Source organism: Protopterus annectens, chromosome 6.part0, assembly GCF_019279795.1.
Source record: "Protopterus annectens isolate FY-2018-M chromosome 6.part0, PAN1.0, whole genome shotgun sequence".
Taxonomy (NCBI): Eukaryota; Metazoa; Chordata; order Ceratodontiformes; family Protopteridae; genus Protopterus; species Protopterus annectens.
This window is the reverse complement of record NC_056737.1, coordinates 31,831,396-31,858,630: the sequence shown is the minus strand read 5'-3', so window position 1 is coordinate 31,858,630 and position 27,235 is coordinate 31,831,396. Positions and strand designations below refer to the sequence as shown.

At 40.0% G+C, this 27,235-nt stretch overlaps 1 protein-coding gene across 1 annotated transcript in view; it reads left to right on the top strand.

Moving 5' to 3' along the window:
* The window catches only part of LOC122803758 (lanosterol synthase-like), a 792,945-nt gene that overhangs the window by 467,183 nt on the left and 298,527 nt on the right, over positions 1-27,235 (top strand). Inside the window, exon 9 of the mRNA XM_044073448.1 lies at positions 8,903-9,021. Within this exon, the coding sequence (XP_043929383.1) occupies positions 8,903-9,021 (119 nt within the window). The remainder of the gene's footprint in view (positions 1-8,902; positions 9,022-27,235) is intronic.

Genomic DNA, 27,235 nt, shown 5'->3' with positions numbered 1-27,235 from the left:
TAAGGACTGCAGCAATGTGGATCTTCGAACATCTACATTTATGGTAGGTACAAAACTGTACTTTTCAGATAATGCAAGACTGAGTTTCCATGGATCATCAAACTACAAAGAACCAAGGATAAGTAAACAAAGAAAAACAGTTATACAAAGAAAGAACTGTTATACATCAGACTCTGAAAAAAAAATACCAGACCTTTTGGTATAAAAATGAGAGTGTATGAACAAGCTTTGGGTATTTGCCATAGAGAGCTGACAGCATCTGTGTTACATGCTTGTAGATCTGAAAAGAAAAAGTGATGGTAAAGCGTATTAACTGAAACAGTACAATACAGTAATAAGACTAGTTGATTACAATAAATAGTTAAATGAATTGTGGTATGCATGCATGTAAATGCAAGCTGTTGTTGTTGTTTGTCTTTCGGCTTTTCCCGGTTAGGGGTTGCCACAGCGGAACTCCAGTCCGCTAATGATTGGCAGTAGATTTTTACGGTGCCGAGTTGCCAGCTCGACACCCAACCTTCAATGAAGGGCACGCCCATTCACGCATGTCTTTCGGAACACCACTCGACCCGCGGGGAGGACATGCAGACTCCACACAGAAGGCTCTCCCTGCACTCCAGGCGAGAGTGCCTTCTGTGTGGAGTCTGAAAAGAAAGTAACAGACTGAAAATGATCTTAAAGTTCAGGCAGTGAGATTATAGGAAAGTGAATACATAATGAAACAATGAGACTGACTAAAAAGACAGGGGAGCAATGAAGAGAAGAAAGTAACAAACAGAGAATGATCTTAAAGTTCAGGTAGTGAGATTATAGGAAAGTGAATACATAATGAAACAATGAGAGTGACTACAAAGACAGGGGAGCATGTAAATGCAAGTAATAGCAAGAAACAAACGGAAGACGTCATATAATTTTTCAGAGACCATATATTAATTTTTCTGTCTGGGTCACCATTTGCAGGTTGACCTAATGTCATGTTTCCATTTTGCTTTATACATTATGTCTTGTAGCAGATAAACTAACTGAAGTTGGGTGGCCTCAAAGTATTCTTGAGGGTGAGGCATTGCAAACCCACATTTTTCCAGGGATAAAATTAGTTCTTGCCATCGAACCCTCGATTTCTTCCCTCAGCAGAAGTATTTAATCATATTTTGACTCAGCCTGTCCCAGAATTTTTTCCTCAAGGTCTTACATGAACACTTGAGCAGTGTATAAAATCAGCGGTACTAAGAACATTTTTCAAAGCCTGAATTCTTTGATCCTTGTCACAGAATAAACGGTATGATATTCACCCATATCTCAAAGCAGTGAACCTCACAGGTTGGATGATTTGTCTTTAATCCCTGCTAGGCATCTAGTAACTGAGGATGTGATCTCTTTTCTGAGACATACTTTCTTTTTCTCATACTGTTACCTCTCATCATGCCAGGGGCTTGGAAAACCAAGTTCCAGGAAGTCATATCTTGCTAAATAGAAAACGTTTTCTGTTTGTTTTTAATTAAATAGGTTACTTCTTAAGATAATGAGTTTACCACAGGTTCTGGAATATTTATCCTCATTGTAGAAGGAGGATTTGTCCTATTCCTCAATTGTGACATTCTGTACCTTGGATATTTCCTTATGCTTGCCCATGCACCCCACCCTGTCTACTCTTATCTTCACATCAGTTTCTCAAAGGAATTTTGCATCTTAGACCTCCTAGGGAAAAAAAAAAAAACACTTCTGCTTGGGGACTTGTTTTAGAGAAGCTCATTCTGCCCCCCTCCCTGTGAGCCATTTGCCTCTGCTCTCATACAAATGCTCACTTGGAAAACCACTCTTTTTCTAACTTTCACTTAGCTAGATGCATTTCTGAACTGCAAGCTCTCTTGTGCAATGAGCCTTTCCTGATCTTCTATAAAGACAGGGTCACATTCAGAACCAATTCATTTTTCATATCCAGGGTTGTATCAGAGCTCATCCTCAACCAGGCCATTCACATGCCATTTTTTCATACCCGCAAAACAAGGAAGAAATAATCCTCCATTCTTTGAATGCACGCAGGCAACTGAAATTCTGTATGCACAGAAACAAATTTCCTAACATGGTAGACAGACCAACTCATGGTTTCCTTTGTAGAGAACAAGGAAGGGAGGCCTGTGGGTAAACAAACTATATCAGAATGAGTTACCAAGTGCATTGCTTTCTGCTGCCACCACAAGAAACAAATTCATGTGCTCATTAGGGCTCATTCTACCAGGGCAAAGCAACTGCCACAGCTTTTTAAAAGGAATTTCAACTTAGTCTGTTGTGGAAGTAATTACATTATCTTTTGAGCACACCCTCACAAAACATTACAACCTTGGAGCTACCTCTGTAGCTAGATCTTGCTTTGCTTCTGTTATTCTGCAGAGCCATATCTTCACAGCTCTCAACCAATTTCTAGCTTTTGGAGTCTACCCAAGATTTGGTACTGCAACAGTGAGTGTGATGAGCATAGTGAAGATGTGTTAGAAACTTAACATAATTAAAGATGTTTGTGCAGATCATTGTTGCAGTACCCTTTCCCTCCCTCTTATCCATCCTCTTTTTCTTCTGGTAGCTACATTTGGCTGGGATGAGTACTTGTCTGTCACCTTCCTCTTTCCATTCTTCCCTGCTAGCACAAGCCATTTCTCTAGTGCAGGGTTGCTCTTTGAGCCTACAGGACAAATGGACACTTGGTCCAGGTGCAAAAATGACCTGAAGATGGTGCTAGTTGATGAATTCTTTATACCACTGATATCCTGATGTCAGGTAGGAAGGGCTTCTGCGTGCTGGATGATGGTGAAATTCTCTGGTATTTTGGCTGACTACTGGCTCCTGCAGGCAGGATTTCCTAAGACTCGGTACAATAACAGTGATCAACTGTATTTTGTTTTGGGGGGCTTCTTAGTGTGTAGTTTTGTTGCCTAAGTATTAGTGCTGTGTTCTGGGGGGGGGGGGGGGGTGTTAAAGAGGAAAGTACCAAGAAAAAAGGTTACCTTGTCAGTTACTGATAGCCACTTGGTATCATTAAGTAAGTTGCAAAAATGCACAAGAATAAATCTACAAATTTTGTTTTGTGCAGTTTGCTGTTTGTGGGTATTGTGGGAGGAATGCAGAGCCAGAAGATGTAAGCCATATTCCTGCTTTGTAAGTAGAACATTTTTGGTACTGGCAGTACTGCCATACAAGAGACAAGGTGTCTGGTTTTGCAGCAGAGTTTTAGTTGTCCCAGAACGTCGTGATTTTATCTGTAGAAGTAAAGGAGAGTGATGAGTTGAATGTCATTCCAAGGCATTTCTGCTCGTAGATATTGAGAATGATACTGTCCTAGTTGTCCTTCAGTAGATGTGGTGGATTTACAGCTACTTTATGGGTCGTTTTCAAAGAATATTACATTGGTTTTCTTGGGGTTGATTAATTGTTTATTGGCAAAAGATCATTTAAAAAGGATGGTGAAATTATTTTGTAATTTAGCTTCTAGGTCTGAGTTTTGCTTGATTCAATGAGAAGAAAATCATCCAGATAGTTTACAATGTTAAGATGCAGTAATTCGAGTGGGAGGTCATTGATAGAGAGTGAGTGAGCCTTGGGGAACACCTGTGTTAAGAGTTGCAGTGCCAGAGAAGGAAGTTTTGTTGTAAATTTGAAAAGTTGCTTTGGAACCATATTATTGTGTTATCCTTGAAGTTTAATTTATGTTGTTTGCTTAGAAAGATTTCAGGAATTATGGTTCCAAACACTTTGATCACGTCCACAAATAGACCAGCAGTAAGGAACCCATCCGTCATATTCTTCATATAAATGGAGTCAGTAGCAAAGAAAACAGCTGTAAATATGCTGAAAGAGTTATGAAAAGCATGCTGTTCATCGCTGAGAAGCTCATAACTATTTGTATTTAAATACCTGCTTCTATAGGAGAGCTTTTCAAAGATTTTTGTAATTGAACAGTGGGAGTAGTAGTTTTTAGGAGTGGGATTAATGTAGCATGTATCCATTTTGAATCCCTAATAGTAGTTAAGCACATTTTACCAAAAGAAGTATAAAAGCCATAGGTGAAAATTATATGTTGCATTGTAATGTTGCAATGCTTTGAAGTAAGAAACGTAACACCACCCTAAAAAAAAAAAAAAAAAAAAAAAAAAAAAAAAAAAAAAACTTCTCCCTGTTACAGCCAAGCTCACTCTACTTTGTCTCCACAATCCCTATTTACATTGTTAGACTGCATTAGAAATAGAATCAAAGGGTGTCCCTTGGTGACCCACCTTTCTCAGTCCACTTCCTGTCAAAAGGTGAGATGACTTGTCCCCCTCCCCTCCATCTACACATAACTGGCCCTTCAATGGACCTTCAGTGTCTAAAATGCTTAGCAGTCTGGGGTCACTGGTAGAGCAGGCAGACATTGTAACCCTATTTTTGTAAGCCAGCATGCTTGCTGTGTTTGCATAAAAGTGCTTGTGTGTGTTGATTTGTGTATGGAACCTGAAAGGGATACTTGGCACTGGATTATGTATAGCTGAACATAAAATTAAACATATGTGTTTTGTTTCTGGCTGCACAATGTAGAGCTTTTTGCCCTAACTAAGTGTCCCAAATAACCCAGATTAGATTAATGACCTTGTAGCTGAAAGACCCAGCCAGGTAGTAAGGAGATTGAGCTGCCAATGCCAGATAGCCCATCCCAGGGTGAGCGGAATGTAGCCACAGTCCCACTGCAGGAGCTTTGCCTTGGAAAGACTCAGGTTTGAAGTTTGAGATGCATGGATCATGAGGACACCGCTGAGCACACAAGCACACTAGCTACGATCATGGGTGTGTGGAAGTGGACAGTTGCACTGGGCTCAGCATAATGAGTATTGCACAGTACTTTTTGAGTCATGGGAAAAGGATCTTTTTGGAGCATGTAAAAAAAAAAAAAAGCTTCTATACCCTGCTGAATTGCAGTGTGTTGTTCTAGGACACCGTGGCCCATGAAGAATGACTGGACCTATAGGGAATGGGAGCTTGGTGTTGATGGTTGGACACCAAGATTATTAAATAAAAAATTAAAAGTATGAGTGGGTTTGCCATTTTGTTGTGGTTTCATGCCCTTTGAGATTGCAGCTGAACTCTTATCTGGTCTGGTAGTATGTACAGCTAATTGCATGATGACTGTACTACTCTTTAGCTCTTCACATTCTCCACCCTATTCTCAGCTTTCATAAGTCAGTTATCTCTTTTCTGCTTAGCCATCTTTGCATCCAGTATATTCTATTTATCAACCACCCTTAATTAAAAGCTGAAATTAACTTTATTGGCATAGTTTATCCTATCCTGTATTTCCTGTTTACTGCAACTCAAAGTAATCCACTTCATGTAATCTGTCACAGTTCTGTTTGTCTGCATAACTTTCCTTCTTTCTGTCCTGTCCTTCAAGCCTGTAGACTGGCAGTTCGTTCCACCCATCTCTGAACAGACTAACCTACTTTTATGTACTTTTTTCTAAAACTTTGCTTAGTCACATACTTGCTTGATTTTTTTAAGTGGTGGTATTCCTGATGCATATGTCTCTATGTAGAGGAGACTAGAGGAGTACTTAACTCCAAAGATTACTTGAAATGGAGACCAAAGCTATATACATTACCCTGAAAAGAGTGCAAGGATTTCTAAATGTGGAAAAGTAACATATGGTTCCCTGCGTTAAAGTCTTTCTGAGACATCCCATTTTGGTATCTTTAATTACCACACTTCAATTTGCATTGATTGGTTCATGTTTTTTGTGTTCTCATACCCAGAGCTCTCTGTTTATCAACGATATCCAACATTGTATTTGTATTGCACTTGTTTTCAGAATTCAGTTTCAGTCATGCTTAATTAGCATTTTTTTCCATTAAATTTTATTTACCATCTACAACTGTACTTTTTGATAGCCCCTGTAAATCATCTCTTCCACCCCTCACGCCCCAGTCTTAGTGTTATGTGATTACCGACAGTGCAATACTCCAGTTATGCTAGGAGGTGCTGTTTATGCACCCTTCATTGCTTATGCAGAGTTTTAGATGATAAAACTTCAAGGTCTGCATTATTTAAAGTGCACTAATGCTCTAAAAGCAAGACAGCAGAATCCCATTTTGTCCAGCCAAATACATCTTAAAGTGCCACCAGTTTTCCTTATCAAGGAAGAAACAGAAGCAGTTACAAGCATTTTAGACAAAAAATGTATGTATGATTGATATATGGAGGGTACTGGCTTCAGCTGAGACAGATTTCACCTATACATCTCAGTACAAGGTTTTCCCAAAATCTGTTATTTCTGTTTGTACAGAGGACATTGGTGGTCATGGTTCATCTGTTTGTATACAGAGTTGCTGCATTTTCTGGTAACAGATACTGTCATCCATCATGCTTAAAGCAACTGAATTTTATGGACAGTACTGTATTTAAATGCAATAGTGTTAGTTGAAACAATTGAATTCACTGAAAAAAATATTTTTATATACCCCTCCAATATAATTACTGTTGTGTAACATATCATAAATAGTTATCTAGTCCCCATAGGGATTAATACAGCACTGCCTGCAGTGGCTTGTCAATATGTTACATTGGAGCCCTGGAAAGCTTCACCTTTGCCAGATTTTCCACAGAATGATTGCTGGACTAAATTCACTGTTTATTTGTCAGTGTAATGTCAGTGACACACAATTACATGTTATATCTGTATGTGGGCTTCTTTCCTCACATTATTTATATGTGCATTTATATGTTTATATTTGGTTAATCCTTTTTTCTGCATGTACTTTTCAAGAAAGGGGAAATGACTGAAGAGTAGGAAACAGCAGGTAATTGTTAATAGGAAGGCATTGGTAGTGTTTCTTTCTGGGATTGCCAGCATTGCACTCAGTGACACCATGTTCCAGACAGGAAACGTTTTTTTTTTCATTCTCTGAAAGTATCAGCACAAGTAGTTACTCATACATTAAACGTCTAAGTGTGGTGTCATCATCTTGATTACTTTTGTTTAGGTCTGCAAGATCAGCCCAGTGGCTTTCTTCCTGGACCCTGTTGACCCACTTGTTCTTCCACTGCAGTGAGAGCCTGCCAACCCATTTGTTCCCCAATAGAGGACAGAGTCTGGTATTAGGGAGTGGGCCAGTCTGCAGGTAGTGCAAACTTGCTATCCCCATCCCCTCAGTAGCCCACAAACTCCACAATATCTGTCCTGGTAGGTGTGTATACCCTTCCACATAATGCTATTCCTTTAGACTTAGTGGTATACTGTTTGCAGTCTGGAAACTGTGGCTCTTCATGCTGTGGCAGTGCACCTGCATTCTTGAAAGTGTCACCAGTGTAGCAAGTCAAGCTGCTTCCCTGTTCCAAGGATGTGCCACCCAGCATCACCTGCTTACCTCCCATCCTCAGCTACCTGGTCCCTCTAGCTCCTGTACCAACACTTGAACATGGATCATTGGGAGTGCAGTCAGGGCTTTATCCCTTTGTGCCACTGGGCTGGGTTTTGCCTGATTATAATGTCATCTTCTGTAGAGGTCCAGAGAGAAGTTTTCTACTGCCTTCACTGAAAAGCTGGCCATCTGGTTGGGAGGATGGCCTAATGGTTTAGGTGTTTGCCTTACAGACACAATGTACATGGTTTGAATCTCACAGGGGATAATTGGCTAGGCTTGAAATGGCTCGCAAAGGCAGTTAGCCTAGTACTAATCTATGAATCTACTGGCCCCTGATGTCTTTAGACTTTAGCAAAACCTACTGTTTTGCTTAGAATTGATGGAACATTTGATTGACCTGATGCAGTTACTTTCCTTTACCGCAGGTCAATCGACATTCAAACCTGAGCATGATACCACGTATGCTGTTTAGAATCTCTGACATCTCTTCCGTGAGGAATGCTATCCTATCAGGACACTCACATCCTTGGGTAGACTTGTAAGATGCATATTCTACTGCCTGACTTTCTTTAAAAAATCATCCTGATTACAAAGTAAATACTTCACTTTATTCATAATTCACACATTTCTTTTCCTCTCTCTCTCTCTGTCTCTCTCTCTCTCCTTCTATCTTATGGCTGGATAGCATTTCTCTAACATTAATAAACAGCCAAAAGGAACAAACAGTGCACTAAACACTAATAACCACGGAAAGCACTGTAATGACTTCATCTGAGTTTAGATGAAAAACGAGTTTGTTATACTCGTTACGTTTTATGTTAATAAACCTTGAATTTTTTCCTGAGCTGTCCGGTGCACTGCTTTTCTCATTACAGTGCTTTCTGTGGTTATTTCTGTAACATTCCCAGCTTCATTTTATAAACAACTGTTCTCCCTCTTTAGCTCTTCTGTGCATTGTGTTCCTTCACACAAGCTTGACAGCTCATTCATTATGACTGCACACCCTCCCAAATCTGTTCTGAGTTTCTTTTTGATGCACTTTACCTGCCTAATTTCCACCACACAGTCTCTCCATCAGCCTTCTACACATTAGCTCCACACATTAACTAACATTATCTGAATTTCCAAAAAAACAACTACAGTACCAGAGTTCTAAATCATCAGGGGACCAACTCTGCCAGCAAAATGTTCTCTTTTTGTTACACAGGATTTAACACCTGCAGAGAATTGCTAGCATCCCTAGAGCAAAAAGAATCTGAAGTTAACTGCAGGATAGATTGAATGAAGGTAAACCCAAGATTATTAGTAGCCCATTTAACAGGGTAAGAAGAGTGTGGTTTGTACCATTACAAAAGGTTAATATAGTTTGGACATTTATTAAAGGTGTGTGGTATGAGACTTTCAGGAGAATACATTAGGCTTACCTAAGATAGTTCAAGCTTTGAAAAAATATAGACTGAGTAGTATCAAACAATGCTTTATCACAGAAATGTTTTGAACTTTTTATATTTGTACAGCGGTGCTAAATTTCTATGAGGCACATCACAGTACTAGCCTGCGGAAGAAAACCATGATGGAGCTGTTCGACCACATTGATGCTGATGATCGGTTTACGAAATGTATCAGCATTGGAGCAGTAGGTTACATGTTTTATCCAACAGCTTTGTTTGATAATCTGCTTTTTATTCCCTGTCCTTGTTTTGATTTCTAATGATATCTTATGCTAATACACAATCTGCTGCAAAACTAAATTATATATAACAGATTTTTATTTGATATAACACCTGGTGTAGGTTGCTGTACAGTGAAAAAAATTATAAGAATCCTACAGAGCAAACATAACATATTAATAAATAAAATGGATGCCGTGTTAGCCCTGTAAATAAACTGATAAAGGACATTCATTTTGGAGTGTATTGCTGTATCCATGTCTTGAACCATATCCTTTAAGATATTTTTAATCAAAACAATTTATTTCCCAGAAAAAGCATATTACAATATCAGAAGACAGTATAAAAACATATCCCATATTAATATAGTGTCTTTATATCACACAGAAAAGTTTAATAACTTTTTATTAAGTATTTGTTAAAAAAAGATAGATACAGGGAGAGCTTTAGAAAAACATGGTTCATTGTGCAACCCTTTCTAGCAAAGTATGTTAGTGCAGTATGAATGTCTGATTCAAGGACCGCTCTAGTGCTAAAAAATCTAAAGCTGGTAGAGCTGCAGCTATTTACTGGATAATGGTGTATGTTCACAAAGACATAGCACGTAGAAACAAAGACACACACACACACACACACACACACACACACACACACACACACACACACACACACACACACACACACACACACACACACACATACACACACACACACACACACACACACACACACACAAACACACACACTTGTGTGTTAGGTTACAGGCAGTTTCTGCCTGGAGATTACATCTGAAAGTGGTTGTGGACTTGTCTTGGCTAGAATTTGACATCCTTTGACATGTTAACAAACAATAGGTTAGTGAACAAATTAAATAGACTATAAATAACTCATTGGAAGCCAGCATAGATAAAACTTTGGCCAGAGAATGACAGAGAGAAAGAGTCATAATAAACATAGTCTGCTCAGATGAACAGAAGTGGCACACCATTGATTTAGTACAGGAACTGTCCATTTTCTGTGTCTTTGTAAGTGACATTATAGAAGAGCAGAATAAACTTTTTGAGGATGACAAATGTATACTGCAGGGTCGCTATAGAAGGAAGGTGTGGAAGTTTAGAAGATGCACAACAGGCAAGAAGACATGGCAACTTAAATTTTATACAGACTGATGCATCTAGGAAAGAAAAAACGAAAGGGAGAACATGGAGGGGGGGATGGTAATAACAATAAAAGAAGAAAGCTATTGGAAAATAGTCATATCAGTTGACCTGAAGGTAAGGAGCCAGTGTGACAGGGCAACATAGTAGAAGGAGTTGAATACTGGGATGCATAGGAAGAAGTATCATTAACAGAGAACACAGAGTCACTGATATAGGACTAAATATCTTACAAAATGCTTCGACTCCATGAAACTGTGTTCTTCCAAGATGATGCATAACATCTTAGTAACAGCAAATGTTACAGTGAACTGCTGTATATAATTTCTCTTTGAAGATGCTGTAGTATTGTGTAATTTCATGTATTGTACATGTATTGTACGTGTGTGTGTGTGTGTGTGTGTGTGTGTATATATATATATATATATATATATAAACACATACAATAATAGCTTCTCTGTATTTGTTGTGAGTGCATTATTTTTATGTGCTGTAACTATTGTGTTATGTGTTAATCATTGTGTTGCCTGTAAGACCTAAGCAGTTGCTGAAGAGGGTCCTTGGACCAGTTCACTTACTCAGTTAACAAAAGCAAAGCAATTAATTAATTATTACTGATAAGGTTATATCTGCATTGTCTGGCATCTTTGAGTTAATCTGAAAAGTTCAGTCTTTCTGGAGTATATTGGCCTATAACTGTCTTTTTTGAAAAAGTACCATGCTATACAAGTACCTTCAGCTTTGATGTTGATTTGCTAGTGAAGACTCTTGAGAAAACTAACCAGCAAAATCTTCAAGAACTGAGCTTTTAACCAACTGCATGACATAGAGTTTTTTTTTCTTGAGTATGCCCCAGATGATCCAGGTTCACCTGGTATTGTAGGCAGTGAAGGAGCCAGTAAGAGAGATAGGGAGAAGCAAGTGAGTGACTGTTGCTGCCTCACCCATCTCAGACCAGGATGCTGGCCAAGTCCTGCCTGGGAATAGCCCATGATTGCATATCTTTTATTAGGGATGTGGAGGACAAGGGGCTCTGAAGTGCTGGGGAGTGTTGGTGTGGGGAAGTGTGAACTCACATAGGTTCAGAGTTACAGATGTAGCACCACGCATTCTGGAAAGTAGTGGAGCTTTACAAGACATTCTAAACGTCTGCTAAAACTTGATGGATGATAGCTGCAATCTCATGTTCTTAACTCCCTGTGGTGGTGCCTAAGAATGTTAGATGGATTAAGTTCAGCTGTCAGTGTTATCACTAACTCTTGCCTATTCCCCCATGGCAGTCTGATATTCACAGAGCCCCAGAGTGCTACCCTGATTATGCATGCATGGTTTCATGCTTGAACTGAAATGCTGCTACTGTGCTAATGTATAGCTTGGTAAATGCTCATGTCTCAACATGTGTGCTGCACTTTAGAACATGTACCTCTGCTGACTGTCAGTTATGCCTGGCATCAAGCTCCATCATTCCCAGCAGTATATGATGAGGTGCTATTGGCTGCTTACTTCCTCCCTCCCCAGGCAGCTCTTTTAGCACCTGGGTCATCACTGTTTCCATTAGGGCTTCATCCCTTTGTGTCACAAAGCTGGCAGCTAAAAGAGAACTCAACTTTCTTTGTGTTACTTTTTAAATTTCTGTTTCTTGGTTTCTTTTTTTTCTTGCCTTTTATACTGGAAGTAAGAGATTACCCCTAATGCTCCTTTGGAACTGTTGCTGTCAACTGTATACATATTTTGGATCAGACATTTTGAGGAGACAGTGCCCTTTCTTGAGTATTTCTGCCATCAGTCCAGACAGTCTTGGAAATAACTGCATTAAGAACAACTTATCTCTCTTGTCATCAAATTTCAGTTCTTCTGCTATTGTTGAAGTATTAATTATCACTCAAACTAATACTGGAAACTTCTTGACCACTGGATCTTTCATAATGCAGAATTAATAAATGACTCAGGCTTCCTGGCTGCCAAATACTGTATTTATTTTCATGTTTATAACACTGTTGCACTCCATCTTCTTAAGCTAAAACCTAATTTTCTGTTCCGTTTTGTGCTTTCTTCTGTTTGATTACATTCTTTTACAATTATAGCAGTTTAACATTCATTCTATTTTTGTTTTTTAAGACCTTTACTAAATTATCACTTAAAAATAAACACACATACATTAATAGAAGAACAGTATTAACATTTGTTCCATTTACACACATTATACTGCAATTTCTTTCCTTATAACAACTGTCTTTCAGACTAGCATTGCATAAATTGCTCAATTCCCACCTCACTTAAACCTCACTCCTGCTCCTGAGCATTATTTTTCTTGTATTGTTACCACAAATTTAATTTATTTCTAAATAATTTGTTCCTTCCCTTTTCTAAAGATCCCTCTTCCAGTTTCTCTCTTTTACAACATTCAGTAGTGCAGACACAGCTGGTTTAGATTTTGATTTCCATTTTCTAGTAATTGCTTTTTAGCAGCCAACAGAATTAAACTTAATCCATTCATTCATCCTCAACCATCATTTTTCCAGTTTTTGTACATGGGGTTAGGGTGTCATTTCAACAGTGGCAATCATCTAGAATCAAGATTTACATCACTGGGTGGCCAGCCCTACTGCTGTAGTTCTTCCACACCACACACTTGCACATGCACTCACACCTATGGCCAATTTAGAGTGTCCAGTCCACCTACTGCATGTCTTTGGAATGTAGGAGGAAACTGGAGCACCTAGTGCAAACATGGGGAGAACATGCAGACTTGCACAGAAGACACCCCAGCCGGGAGTCAAATGAGGGAACCTTTTGCTGTGATGTGACAACGCTGTCCGATGTGCCACTTTGTTGCCAATAATTAAACTTAATAAGACCTTACTATGGCTAGGCAATTTAGATTCTGTGTCCCAGCTGAAAATAATAATTTCCTTATTTACAGGCACTTGCTCAGCCATTATTCCTGACAGAAAATTTTTGAAATGTCAACTCATTTCACTCCCAAAAAACATGTTCCCAGTTGCTTCCTTGTTCCCCATCACACCTCCAACATTTGCTATATAGCTAAGGAAAAATTCTTTGAAGTCTAATTAGGATATAAAAATACATATGCAAACACTTCCAAACAAAAATCCTAAACCTTCTGGACTTTGTTGCATACTTGGGAGCTATACATATGTACTCCCATTGTTACCCTTGTAAATTGCTTTTCTAGTCTGTCTCTTCCTAATTTTTTAACCTCCTGTAATTGATTAGCATAGTTATCATGGAATATTTTATGTGCCATACTAATTGTCCCATTTAAACAACAGCTTCTTTTCTAGATTCAGCTAAAAACTCTACCAACACAGGTCTTTCACTTGAGATTTCCCCATCCCTTTCTTTTTTTGTGGATACTCTGATATTAATTCCTGATAACAAAGGCAGTCCCTAACATGCAGTCCAAACTTCTTTTTGGCCTTATCCCACTCTGTTATTTTTTTCTCTTTGGTTATTTGCTCCCAATACTTTGGTTCTTTTGCCAGTTTTCTCCAGTACATTCCAGCCCCCTCTTGTCTATTATCTGTACCATTACTTGCAATCATCCCTTTTGGCAAATATCCTTTCTCCATTCCCATGTTAGCTTAGTTCTTAGAGTATTTTCTTCAGCTTTATGAATATAATCGTCTGTATGGTGGTTATTATCCTTCTTAAGGATCTGCATCCAAAATCCCACTCTCTCCTGCTTCATCACCATCCCTTTCCACTTTGAATTATAACCTACTAACATCAGGCAGCACAATGCCAGGGCACTTCTATGGACTAGGCTTGTAAAGGCTCCAGGGCCATTCGCCTAGTACACACCTATGAACCTATGAACTACTTGTGTTATGAGTATGAGCCTTAACATATATAGCTCTACCAACATATCCTTTCAAATCAGGTAATTCAAAACTACCTTGTTGTATTGATTGGCTCAACATATCCCGCATCATCTGTACCCTCTTACCATCTCAGATAAAGTCATTCAACTCTTTATTAATTATTATCCACAATGTTTCTTCTGGTTGATAAAAATGTCTTATCTGTATGTACAACTAAAGAGAATACAAACATTTTCACTACTTGTATCGTACTTTCCATGTCCATAAACAAGACCTTCCAATTTCTCAGTTTTTATATTATCTTTTGTTTAGTCTCTTCCCACATATACTTAGCTGCAACAACAGAAGCCTTTTTAATCTATATTCCTAAATGCTTCATTTTTATCATGTCCCCATAAATGTGGGTATTGCAGAACCAAGTCATGAGTGGTTGCATAATTTACAGCTATAGCCTTTGTTTTACCTTCATTAATTTTGAGACTAGAAACTGTCTCAAAATGTTCCATAACACTGAAATGTCCTTTTTGGATTTATATGCAAATAAAGCCAACTTTTCTTAATTACTCTACCAATTATGTCCCTAAATTTCTGAGTCTTTTATTTCCTTTGTCAATGGCTCTAATTGAAAAGCATATTAAGGGGAAACAGGGCACCCCTGCCTAGTTCCTGTGTTCATACACAACTTATTGAAGAACCTGTCTGCTTCATTTGTCTCCGATCCTTCATATATCTTCCTAATTAACCTTATTATTGTATCAGGGAATGTAAATGCTTTCATTGCCTTATTCATAAAATCCCAGCTTACTCAGTCTAATGCTTTCTCAGCAGCAAGACCCATTAACAGCAGTGATATTTTCTTACATTCTGCTTCCCTCTGGATCATCATTGTTCTAATGTTCTCAAATGATTTTCCCTCCCTCCACAAAACCACACTGATCCATATCTATCAATTTTGGCAGCACCTTTGCTATCGTTTTAACTGGTATAGATACAAACGCTTTATAATCATGGCTTAAAATTAAAATGAGGCTGGGTCTGATGGGTCTTTACTATTGTTGGGTAATAGCCACATCAGATTTCTTCCAGTACAATGGTGTGTCCCTTCCTTTTAAAATACTATTAAACAAAATGTTCCAGATCTTTATCGCCTATTAAAGAAAAATGTCCCAGAGCTTTATCACTTTCTGCCCTCCTAACTTCCAAACTTCCACAGCAATACCATCTGTTCCTGGAGACTTCCCTGCAGATTAACTAACTGAATAAACAAATATCAATTTTATCTCACCTTCTTCTAGATTCGCTGTTAGTTTTAAGTTTCATCTTCCTCTAATCTTAGCATAATTAAGTCTTCCATAAATATTTCCATTTTTGTTGTTTCTTGGATTTCCTAGTCTTCTGCTTTACACAAACTTTTTGTAAAATTTCCAAAATGTTTACATTTTGCTCTTTCTTGATTTCCACATTTCTCTGCTTTATACATATGTTCATAGAATTTCCATAGTATCTCTAATAAGTCTGTAGGATCTCTGGTTATTTTTCTTGTTACAGGCTCCCTAAGTTTGGCGGCAATTCTTTCTACTTTCTGTTACCCAAATCCTGCTAAAAGTTTTTATGTTCTAGAGTTCTGAAAAAATAGTTGCTTAACAACAGTCTTTCTAAACTCATGCATATTATCCAAATACTGCTTTATTTTCAATTTAGCACTCTGTAGTTGCTCCTGTTTTTGTTCTGAGAGATTCCCCTTATTCTTCAGTGTTTTAACATTTGTCAGCTCTCTAAGTAATTCCTAATGTTAAATTGTCTATCTCGCCTTCGCTTCTTGCTGGTTGGGATCGGAGCCGATCCTCGGCTCCGACTCGGCCATCTTCTATAGCTCGAGAGCTGTTTACTGGCTCGAGGCTACCCCTTATCCCATGATGCCTAGCGCTAGCTACCCAGATCTTGTTTGCCGCTTCAGCTGCGAGGTGTCGTTTTTACTGGCTCAGGCTCATATAAGTTTTTTATTGAACTGTTTTTTGTCAGATTAGTGCTTTTTCTGGGAGTTTATTGTTTAAATTTGTAGTCAATAACTTGTTTGATTGAGTGTATTTGTAGTCTCCCCCTTAGAACTTGTTTAGATTAGAGAGTTATCCCCCTCCCCCACCCATATCCCTTCTTGTAGGTTAGCATTTAGTTTAAACCTTTAATAGTAAAAGGCAGAAAAACACCCACTAGGGCTGATACCAATAATGCAGAACCACCGCACGGCACAATCCACCTTCAATGCAGTATCGTTGTAAAAACCACGAAACACTCCTTGGATATACAAGCAGTTAGGAATTTATTTAGACAAACAGAAACGACTAAGCGCTTTCGCCAGCAATCTGGCTTCTTCAGAGTCGTTGTTACACCATTAAACACAAAATTATATACTACTTACACAACTCCCATTGGTCAAGTACTCATTAATCATGAATAATTAATTAATAAACAGCTAAAAACCTTCCCTTTGCCTCATTTTTAAAAACCAATTCACTTTTTTGATTTTTATATATTATGTACATGAATACATGCTCAATTCAATAATATATAACATATTTATCAAGTTTGTTAATCACAGTTATGTCTGTTATTGGATAGAATTTTTAGTAATAAATTGTTTGTTTTTAACATTTTAACATTATATTTTTTGTAAATACTTATTTATATTGATAAATATGTTATATATTATTGAATTGAGCATGTATTCATGTACATAATATATAAAAATCAAAAAAGTGAATTGGTTTTTAAAAATGAGGCAAAGGGAAGGTTTTTAGCTGTTTATTAATTAATTATTCATGATTAATGAGTACTTGACCAATGGGAGTTGTGTAAGTAGTATATAATTTTGTGTTTAATGGTGTAACAACGACTCTGAAGAAGCCAGATTGCTGGCGAAAGCGCTTAGTCGTTTTTGTTTGTCTAAATAAATTCCAAACTGCTTGTATATCCAAGGAGTGTTTCGTGGTTTTTACAACGATACTGCATTGAAGGTGGATTGTGCCGTGCGGTGGTTCTGCATTATTAGTTTAAACCTTTCCTTCTATCTTATTGTTAGTTAGCCGTTTAAGTTAGAGGCTTCCTAGTTAAAAAAAAAAAAAAAAAAAAAACTATCTTTAGCTGTAGTATACTGTGTGTTTTTGCTTTTTGTGGTTAGTGTTGTGGTATTTGTTATCGCTGTTCGGCCTTTTGGCCACAAAAAATCAGTGTAGTATCTTTCTAGTTGTTGGATATGTCTAAAGAATCCAAGGTGTCTGGATTCAAGAAATGTGACTCATGCTGTCAGAAAATGTCTCTGACAGATGGGCTTACTTCTTGCGTCTATTGCTTAGACGCAGTGCACCTGCAGGACTCTTGTTCCATATGCCATGCATTTAGCCCAAGAGTTCTGCAGGAGTGCAAGAATAAGCTTATTCTGAGGGGTCTTCTTAAGCCCCAGGATTCACCGGCCAAGGCTCAGCCTGTGAAATCCACAAAACCAACCAAATCATCGGCTCCAAGCTCGGAGCCGTCATTGGTTCATACTTTACCTGTTACTTCGGTTCTGGCCGAAACTGAGGAGACTATCTCTCCGTCGGCTCCATTAGTACCTTTGTAGCTGTCGTGGAGCCACAAGAGGCTGAGGTCCCCTTCTCTGGAATCCATATATTCAGCTTCTCGGTCTCCCCTGCTGCAGAGTGAGCGCAGTCACAGATCTTCCCACTCCTCTCGGTCCTCTAGGCTCTGGGATCATGACTTGGAGAGAGTGGTTAGTAGGTTGCTGAAGTCGCAGGCACTTGCCAAGATGTTGTGCAGCCCTCCTCAACAGGTGTCAGCTCCATCCACTTCTATCGATGTACCTCCTCCGACTCCATTGAGCTCGGAGCCGGAGTTCGTTGGGGTTCGTGTCGTGGAACCGTCGGCTCTGATAACTATTTCTCCTTCGGTTCCATCATCAGCTCCAATTCCCTCGATGGTGCCGTCCATCGAGGGATCTGGGCGCCGAGGCTCCCTCGTCAGCTCCGAGGGGGTGAGTGGCATTGGACCCTTGTCCGACCCCATTCTCCCTCTCGGAGCTTCTGCGCAGGTGAGCTTGGCTCCTACATCGGCCTCGGAGCCATCTCCCTCGGTGCGGAGAGGGATTCTGATTTCCTTTGAACCGGAGCCTTCTCTGCATCATGGCAGGGATGCCTTCGATGTCATGAGGAGCATGCTGGCCACTGAGTCAGCTCCACATTCGACCCCACCAGCTCCATCCCCTGTAGTGCCTGTGTCAACCTCTGCTCCTCCTCCAGACCCCAAGCGTGGGGAACTGGCGGTCCAGGGCACCCCATTGGGTGTTTCCTCTTCTTCCGAGGCCTCCCCTGATCATTCAGAGGAGCCCCCTTGGAAGAAGAAGTGCAAGAAGCAGCACATTGACTCCCCTGAGTCTGTCACTTCGGATACAGACTTAGATGAATTGAAAGGGTCCCCGAGATCCCCCTCTGAAGATGTTTCCTTGTCGGATATCCTAGAAATGCTTAAGCAGAGGGGGAATCAGAATCCCCTAGCCCCTACCGAGGATGGGTCTGTATTTCTGGACGCGTTCAGTTCCTGACCTTCCACCTCCTGGGTTTCTTCGCCTTTCGATCCACTCATGTCAGTAGTGGCTCGAAAGGTTTGGCCAGCCCCGGATACAGTGGAACCAATCCCGAGGAGACCCAGCAAGTTTATTACTGCACCCCTTGATAAGCAGTTCCTTACAAAAGGTGTTCCTGTGGATGCCAATGGTGGTAGCAGCAGCCACTAAGAAAGAGTTAGCGGAAACTTCTTCATCTGTCCATCCTCCTAACAAGGAGTCCAGGACTATGGATAGATGCGGGAAGCAAATTTTTGCTTCAGCGACCTTTTCTATGAGGTCACTGAATCTCCTTAAAGAGCTCAGAGATACCCTTCAGGATCCATTAGCTGAAGGGGCTCAAGACAAAGTGGCTTCTCAGCTGGTGACCCTTAATTCGGTAGTCAACTTCTCCATGAGGCTCATTTCCTATGCAGCTGATGGTGCAAGTAGAGCCGCAGGTATAGGTGTGGCCCTTAGGGGACACGCATGGATGCAGCTGTGTAATTTTGCGGAACCCTTTAGAGCGTCATTCACCAACACCCCCTTTGATGGTTCCTTCCTTTTTGGACCACAGGTGAAAGACACTCTGACTAGGTGTAAGCAAGTAGGCAAAACTCTCTCTGCTGTGGGTGTTCGTTTTTCCACTCCTTCCAGACCATACCCCAAGGGTCAGAAGAGTGGTAAAATGTGGTTTCAAAAATCCCAGGGAGCCTTGTCTGACACACGTAGCGATTTTTCTTCCAGGGGCAGAGGAGGAAACAACAACAACAGACGCCACCCTTGTGGCAGAGGGGGTCCGCAGAACCAGGGCAGCAAGGAATCCTTCTCTGACAAGCCCTTCTAGCATCCCTGAAGGGTTGTCCAGCTGCCTGCCTCTGGAGGCAGTCGGGGGAAGACTTTCACTGTACCCAAAAGCCTGGCAGAAGTTAACGCAAGACAAATGGGTACACTCAGTCGTATCCGGAGGTTACAGAATCCCCTTCCTTCAACCACCCCTTACCGTCAAGCAAGTCCCCTCCAGAGGTTCCACCCAATCTGTGGGACCAAGCAGTCATAGAAGTTTCAAAACTGCTAGAAAAAAGTCATCCAGGAATTCCCAACAGACCAACATGGATCCGGAACTTACTCAAGGTTCTTTTTGGTACCAAAAAAGACAGGGGACTGGAGACCGATTCTGGATCTCAGCAGACTAAACAAGTCTGTTCAAAGAACAAAGTTTCGGATGGTCACACTAAAGTCCATTCTACCCTTTCTGGGTCAGGACAATTGGATGTGCTCCATAGATCTCCAGGATACGTACTATCACATCAAAATTGACAGGCACTCCAGGAGATTCCTTCGCTTCCGGCTGGGAGACAGTCATTACCAATTCAGAGCTCTGCCCTTTGGTCTCACCACAGCTCCCAGGGTATTCACCAAATGTATGGCAGTGGTCATGGCTCACCTGAGACGTCGAGGATTCCAGGTGTTTCCATATCTAGATGACTGGCTCCTTACTGCTATTACCAGGCATCAACTTCTACAAGCCAGGGACTACACAATCACAATTTGCTCCCAGCTAGGCATTACTATAAATTTCAAAAAATCTGCCTTGTTGCTCTGTCAATCTATTACCTATATAGGAGCAGACTTAGACACAAGGAGTATGTCCACAAGGCTACCGCCAGACAGGGGTGGCCACAATTTGCCAGCAAGTACAAATTCTAATGCAGTGCAAAAGGGTCCAAGTCAAGTTGGTCCTTCAAAGTCTGGGTTCCATGGCAGTGGCAATTCTTCTAATTCCTCTGGCCCGCTTTCACATGAGAATCCTTCAGTGGCTTCTGTTCACACAGTGGTCTTTTCAACAGCTGCCCATGTCTCACATGATCATGATTACACAAACATGCAAAAGGCACGTTTTCTGGTGGATGGTCTCCCCACTAGTGTCTCAGGGCATACCATTCATTCAGTCCCCTCCGTTTGCCACAGTGACCACAGATGCCTCCCTGATAGGGTGGGGGGGGGGCATTATCAGGGCAGGACAGTCCAAGGCACTTGGCAGCCTCACGAGTACCATCTGCACATAAACGTCTTAGAAATGTGAGCCGTGCTCCTAGCGTTGCAAGCTCTTCAGGACTCTCTCTCCCTTCTGGGACCATTGCAATTCAAATGGACAACATGTCAGTGGTGTGGTACATCAACAAGCAGGGTGGAACCAGGTCCTACCCCCTATGTCGAGAAGCACTCAGACTTTGGCAGTGGGCAATCTCCTCCCAACGATTTCTAATTGCGACGCACATCCCTGGGAGGTCCAACGTCATAGCGGACAGGCTCAGCAGAGCTATTCTCATGCCTCAGGAGTGGTCTCTGAATCAGGTAGTTGCAGATCTGATTTTCCGCAAATGGAGACAGCCTTGCTGCGATCTTTTTGCCACCCCCTTCAACAGCAAATGCAGCAACTACTTCTCCCTTCTGCAGCTTCCCGGTCACTCTCCCAGAGACGCTCTAGTCCACGATTGGCCTCAGGGACTTCTTTATGTCTTCCCTCCATTTCCTCTTATACTGAAACTCATACAGAAAGCTGTTTCGTTGGGTTGTAAAATTATCCTCATTGCCCCTTACTGGCCTCGACAGATATGGTTCCCGTTCCTGCACCGTTACCTTCTCGAGCAGCCCTGGACTCTGGATCATATTCCAGACCTGCTGATTCATCAATCAGGCGGGCTGCATCAATCCCTCCAAACACTCTAGCTCACAGCTTGGTTGCTCCACTTCCAACCCTAGCCACGTTTCCCAGCATTTCCCTGGCCGTTCGTGAGATTATTGTCTCCTCTCACAAGTTTGCCACTAGAAAGACTTATGCTAGCAAATGGAAACGTTTTTCTTGTTGGGCAGAGGCTAGGAACATAGATCCCTTTTCAGCCTCAGTCCAAGAAATCTTGGAGTTCCTAGCAGAACTTTTTCATTCTGGGTCCGCTTCTGCTACAGTCAGAGTTCAATTGGCGGCCATCTCTAACTTTCATGTTGGGTTGTCTAATGTAAACATTATGTCTCATAAGCTGTGTAAAGCTTTTCTCAGAGGGACTACTCTCCTTAGGCCCCCATTGAGAGATCCCCCTCCTCCTTGGGACCTTAATTTGGTACTAACCTCCTCGATTATGCCCCCTTTTGAACCGGCAGCATCCTGCTCCATTAAGTTTCTATCTTGGAAAACTCTCTTTCTGGTAGCTATTACTTCAGCCAGACACATTTCTGAACTTCATGCACTAAGTGTTCATCCTCTGTACTTAGTTTTTCATAAGGACAGGGTTGTTCTGAGAACTAATCTCTCTTTCCTTCCGAAAGTCTGCTCAGAAAGTAATCTAAACCAATCTGTAGACCTCCCTGTGTTTTTCCCTAACCACACCAACAAGGCAGAATACAAATTACACCAATTGGATGTTCATAGACAATTGCGTTTTTACCTGCATAGAATAAAGGATATAAGGAAATCGGACCAACTTTTCCTTTCCTATGCTTGGGGCAAACAAGGTCTCCCAGTTTCTAAAGTGACCTTATCCAGGTGATTGTCTCACATTATTACCTTCATCTATCAACTGAGAAACAAAGAATTGTCTATCAAACCAAAAGGTCATTCTAGTAGGGCTTTGGCCACCTCTGTAGCCTTCCAGTCTAGGTTGCCCATGGACTCTATCTGTGCAGCTGCTATGTGCGCAAACCCTCATACCTTTATTTCTTATTACAAGTTAGATATGGTCTCCAGGACTAGAGCTAACTTTGGTTCCACTGTTCTGAAAAGTCTGTTCCAATGAGCCGCCCAGGATTGTAGGTGCTAGGGACGCTGTTCCAACCAGTAAGAAATGAAGGCGAGATAGACAACTTCACATAAAGAAGTTATGTACCTACCATAACGTTCCATGTTAGTTGTCTTCATCTCGCCTTCTTTCTTGCGTCCCCCCCCCCTCCATCCCCCTGTCCTATTGGACCGAGAGGAGTTCAGGTTTCCCTGGCTGAGTGTTCTCTGGGTTGTTTCCTCTACTGACTTAGAGAGTATGACAGGTATGCTCAACCTTTTGCTTGGAGGGGTTCATTCTATAGCTGGCTGGGGTTAGCTATTTTAAATGAGATCTGGGTAGCTAGCGCTAGACGTCATGGGATAAGGAGTAGAATCGAGCCAGTAAACAGCTCTTAAGCTATAGAAGACGGCCGAGTCGGAGCCGAGGATTGGCTCCAATCCCAACCAGCAAGAAAGAAGGCGAGATGAAGACAACTAACATGGAACGTTATGGTAGGTACATAACTTCTTTTTACTACTTAACCATATTTCTTTTTCTTTTGTTTCTACCATATTTTTAACTCCATTTGTTATTGTATCTCACTCATTAGTTATCGCTTCTGAGGAAATTTCTATTTTCCCTAATAACTCTTGAATAATTTCCACTACATATTCCTTAAATTCCTCTCTTTTTAACAGGTAGGTGGGAAAGTGTTAGTGTATCATTTTTACTTCATTAAGCTGCATTTTATCTTAGTTTTTGTTGGTGCATGATTTGAAAGCGTTATTGGATATGTTTCAAAGCTTTCAACTAAATGCACACGTTCACGTAAAACATAATTTCTGTCCATCTAGGCCACTTATTGTACCTTGGGGAATAATATGTAAATTATGTCTGAATTCCTGCTTTTGGATTCATGTCTTCAATACCAAATATTTTTTTTTTTAATTTCTTCAGAAATCTACCCTGTTTTGTTATATTTACCCTCCTAGTTCCCCGATACATCCTCACTATTGCAAATCAATTTGCATTCCCCACCTATAAGTAATATTTCCTGCTGAAAGCTGATTATTTCTCCCAATTTGTTCTTAATTTCCATATTAACCTTTGGTGGAATATAAATACAAACCAATATAATTCTCTACCTTTGCAAGTAGCCCCTTACTACCACAAATCTACCATTATTGTCTCTTTCCCGTCTTCTGTCAGTGTTGGGGCCATTCTAACAATCGGTATTTTTATTTCTCTTTTCCTTTTGTGTCTGATATTATGCTGAATATCCATCCTGCAATCATTTCTTTATGAAATTCACATGCTTATTTATTTCCAAATGTGTCTCCTGAAGCATTCCATTTTGCAGTCTGCATTTCTTAATATAATTCAGTATTCTTCACTTTTTATCTATACCTGTAAGGCTATTTACATTACAACATAATAGGGACAGAGTAGCCATTATTATAAAAAAACTATTGTTTCTACTTATTATACATGAAGTTTTTTGAATGTGTTTTTCCAGCCTTTGTCTTACATGCACACGATGAAGACTGGCAGGCTGATTTTTTATGTAGTTGTTTCTTATCTCCATTTGAACCTCACATTTTTCAAGACTTTTTGCTTTAATGAAAACTGTCAAAGAAAAAACTGTATACATTTTGAGAACACCGCCATTTCTTACTAATTTAGAGCAAACACAAAATTATGTACCTGTTCAAGGAATGAAGATTAACCCTCCAGATAGGAACAATTTCCGCAAATCATCAGCTGCACCCAGGGGCATAATCTAATCTAAAAGTAAGGTTACCCATGCCAAGGTGCAATATATAGCCTATTTTCTCAATTACATAGACTGCTGTCTGTTCTTTTCTTATCTCTGTTTCTGTCCCAGATGAGAAAAACAGTTTGCATGCTTTCAGAAAAACATTAACGTTTAGCCCCAAGAAAAAGTGCTTTGGCTGCCTTTAAATAGAACTAAATTATGCACTATTCTTTTAAATGCGTTAAAGGATTAAGACTGCTTGGGGAGGCTACTGTTTCTTATACACTTCTCATAATTTTAAACTTTATCTTTTACTGAACTGCCTGCTATTGTACCTTTAAATTTAGCATTTCCCTCAGCAAAGAATGCTCAGAACTCTCAAGATTAGTTGCTTGCATCTATAGACAGCTTGTCTCCATGTAAAACATGACCATCAAGAAAAAGCAGTGCCTTGTGAAGTGGGTTTCTTCGCCATCAGAGCAGGGGTTGGCAGTAAGTGTATGAAAAGCTTGACTCAAAACCACAGGGAAAATTAAAGAAAACATTAAATCATAGCAGTTATTCTGAAGTTACTATTTGCTTCTTTGATAATCCATATAAGTGGAACAAATGAAAATTCTGCTAACCCCCCCAGGTCTAAACTACAAGGTACCCCCCTGGATGATTTTATACACTCAGGGATTCAAAAAAAATCACTGCAAACCTGCCAGAATGCTTTATAAATAAAAATTTCTGCTACCCCCTCATATTTAAACTACAAGGCACCCCCTGGGTGATTTTAAACATACAGGGATTCAAAACAAAACTCACTGCGCAAATCTGCTAAAATCCTTTATAAATAAGAAATCCTGCTACCCCCACAGCTCTAAACCACAAGGCACCCTCCCCGATGATTTTAAACACTTGTGGGATTCAAAAAAAAAAAAACTTACACTCACTGCAAACCTGCCAAAACGCTTTATAAATAAGAAAGTGTGTATAAACGTTTTTTTCCTATTAACTGGCTATTCAATATGCAATTTTTTTTGATTGAATAGTTGTTTTAATATTGCATGTTTTTTTTACACTTGTAATCTATATAGTTGTGCATAGTCCCCCCCCCCCAAGTGCGGCTATCCCCCTTCGGGCTTAATTTAATTAAGAATTGTACTTGCAACAATTTCTGATTCCACCGTGCTTAGTTAAGGAGGAGTACAGAATGACCCTAAGCTTATAGTCTTTAATACTGTGTATGTAACCTTATATACCCTACTATTGTGCTCCCAGTACTTAACTGGCTCCATAACAAGTGGTTTAAATAGAGTTGCTGCTGCCTCACTGATAGTTTTTTTCTGAGTACTTCCCTGAGGATTCTCAGTGTCTGGGGTGTCATCCCACTCTGTTCACCCTCCCATACCCTTCCCCTACCATTCCCCCAAATTTTACCTGCCTACTACCTCTAAATATAAACCTATCTGCACTATACCCATTTCTCTGTTAGCTCCATCTTCCTCCTCCATACACTCTCAACATATTTCTAGTGATATCACACTAGCATCATATCTGCATACTACTCCCCTTCCTTCATTTCTACAAACATTACTACTCGCCTCCATGTAGGTAGTTTCTCTGATTACCTCTCTAATAATCCTTAATCTAAAATGATTCCCCCTCCTTACTCTCCTATCACTAATGCTCTTCTTCTTGTCTTCACTTTCATCATATCTAGTCCCTGTCTGACCTCTGCTAAGCTTTCCTACATACATTACCTCTTACACCAGTAACACAAATCACTAGTCCCTACCCATCACTGCTTATCTCTTTCACACAGACTCTATATTGTCCTTTAAACCTAGAAAGTTTCGACACAGCTATACCTGTTTAACATTAAAATTACTGACAATTTAAACAAAATTAAATCTTACTTTTATTTTACAGTCTTGAAATTCCTCCAGCTCTGTGGTGACATCCACCCTAACACTGGTCCCAACATCACCCAATTCCCATCATCACCCCATATTTCAGGTTCATGAAATATGATTAAATTTATCTCAGTAAACACACATAGCATGTGCAACAAAATCTCTGAATTGCATGCTTGGATAACTGCACAATCTCCTGACTTACTAGTAATCACTGAAACCTGGCTTAAACCACACATGAAAGATACCAAAGTACTTCCTCCTGGCTTTAATATGTTCAAAGCTGAATGACTTCAAAAAAGAAAAGGAGCCAGTGTTACAGCAATATATCCTGATTTCATCTCCTTAACCCCTCACAACCAATCCATACCCTCCTGAACTATTGATCACCTACCTTAAATTAAACAGCAATGAAAGTCTCTGCATTATAGCCTTATGCATACTCCATGGCAATAACTTATCAGGTCTGGAAAGTATCATATCATGGGTGTCAAAATATATCTCTCTGGAAACAGTAATATTAGGTGATGTCAACACTGACTGGCAGAAACTTAACTTACAGTTCCCCACAGATAGCATAAACCTATTTGGATTTTCTCAACTAATTACTCACCTAACCTTTACCACTTCCACAAACTAAAATGGCTGAGTTATTGATTGGATTTTGGTCTCCCATCCAAGCAATTTTTCTATATCCAAAACTCTTCCAGCCTCTGTCATTGATCACCACCCCATCTGCACAACTAGACTTATTGCTCATTCATACAGACAATATACCTACAAGACAGTATCAAACCTATCCAACTTTGACCAGCAGCCCTTTACAAATATATTAAACTCCATTAATTTTTCCTTCCTTAAATACTTGCTAGATTATGCAGTTGAACAAATTAATTATACCTTCCTAAACACCTTAGACAGTTTAGCTCCCACCAGAAGGAAAAAATTAAAAACTAACTATACTCCTTGTCTTTCTGTCTATACCAGATTACTCATGCAAAGAAGAGACAAGGCTTGGACAACTTACCTAAAACATAATACTCATAATAATTTACAGCATTTCAAAGCATTGCATAACCTTGTAAAGAAACAGGTTAATTTAGATAAAAATAATTCTATTCAAAGCCACAAGAGCAGCACAAATCCAGTCCAAAAACCTTTTAGCA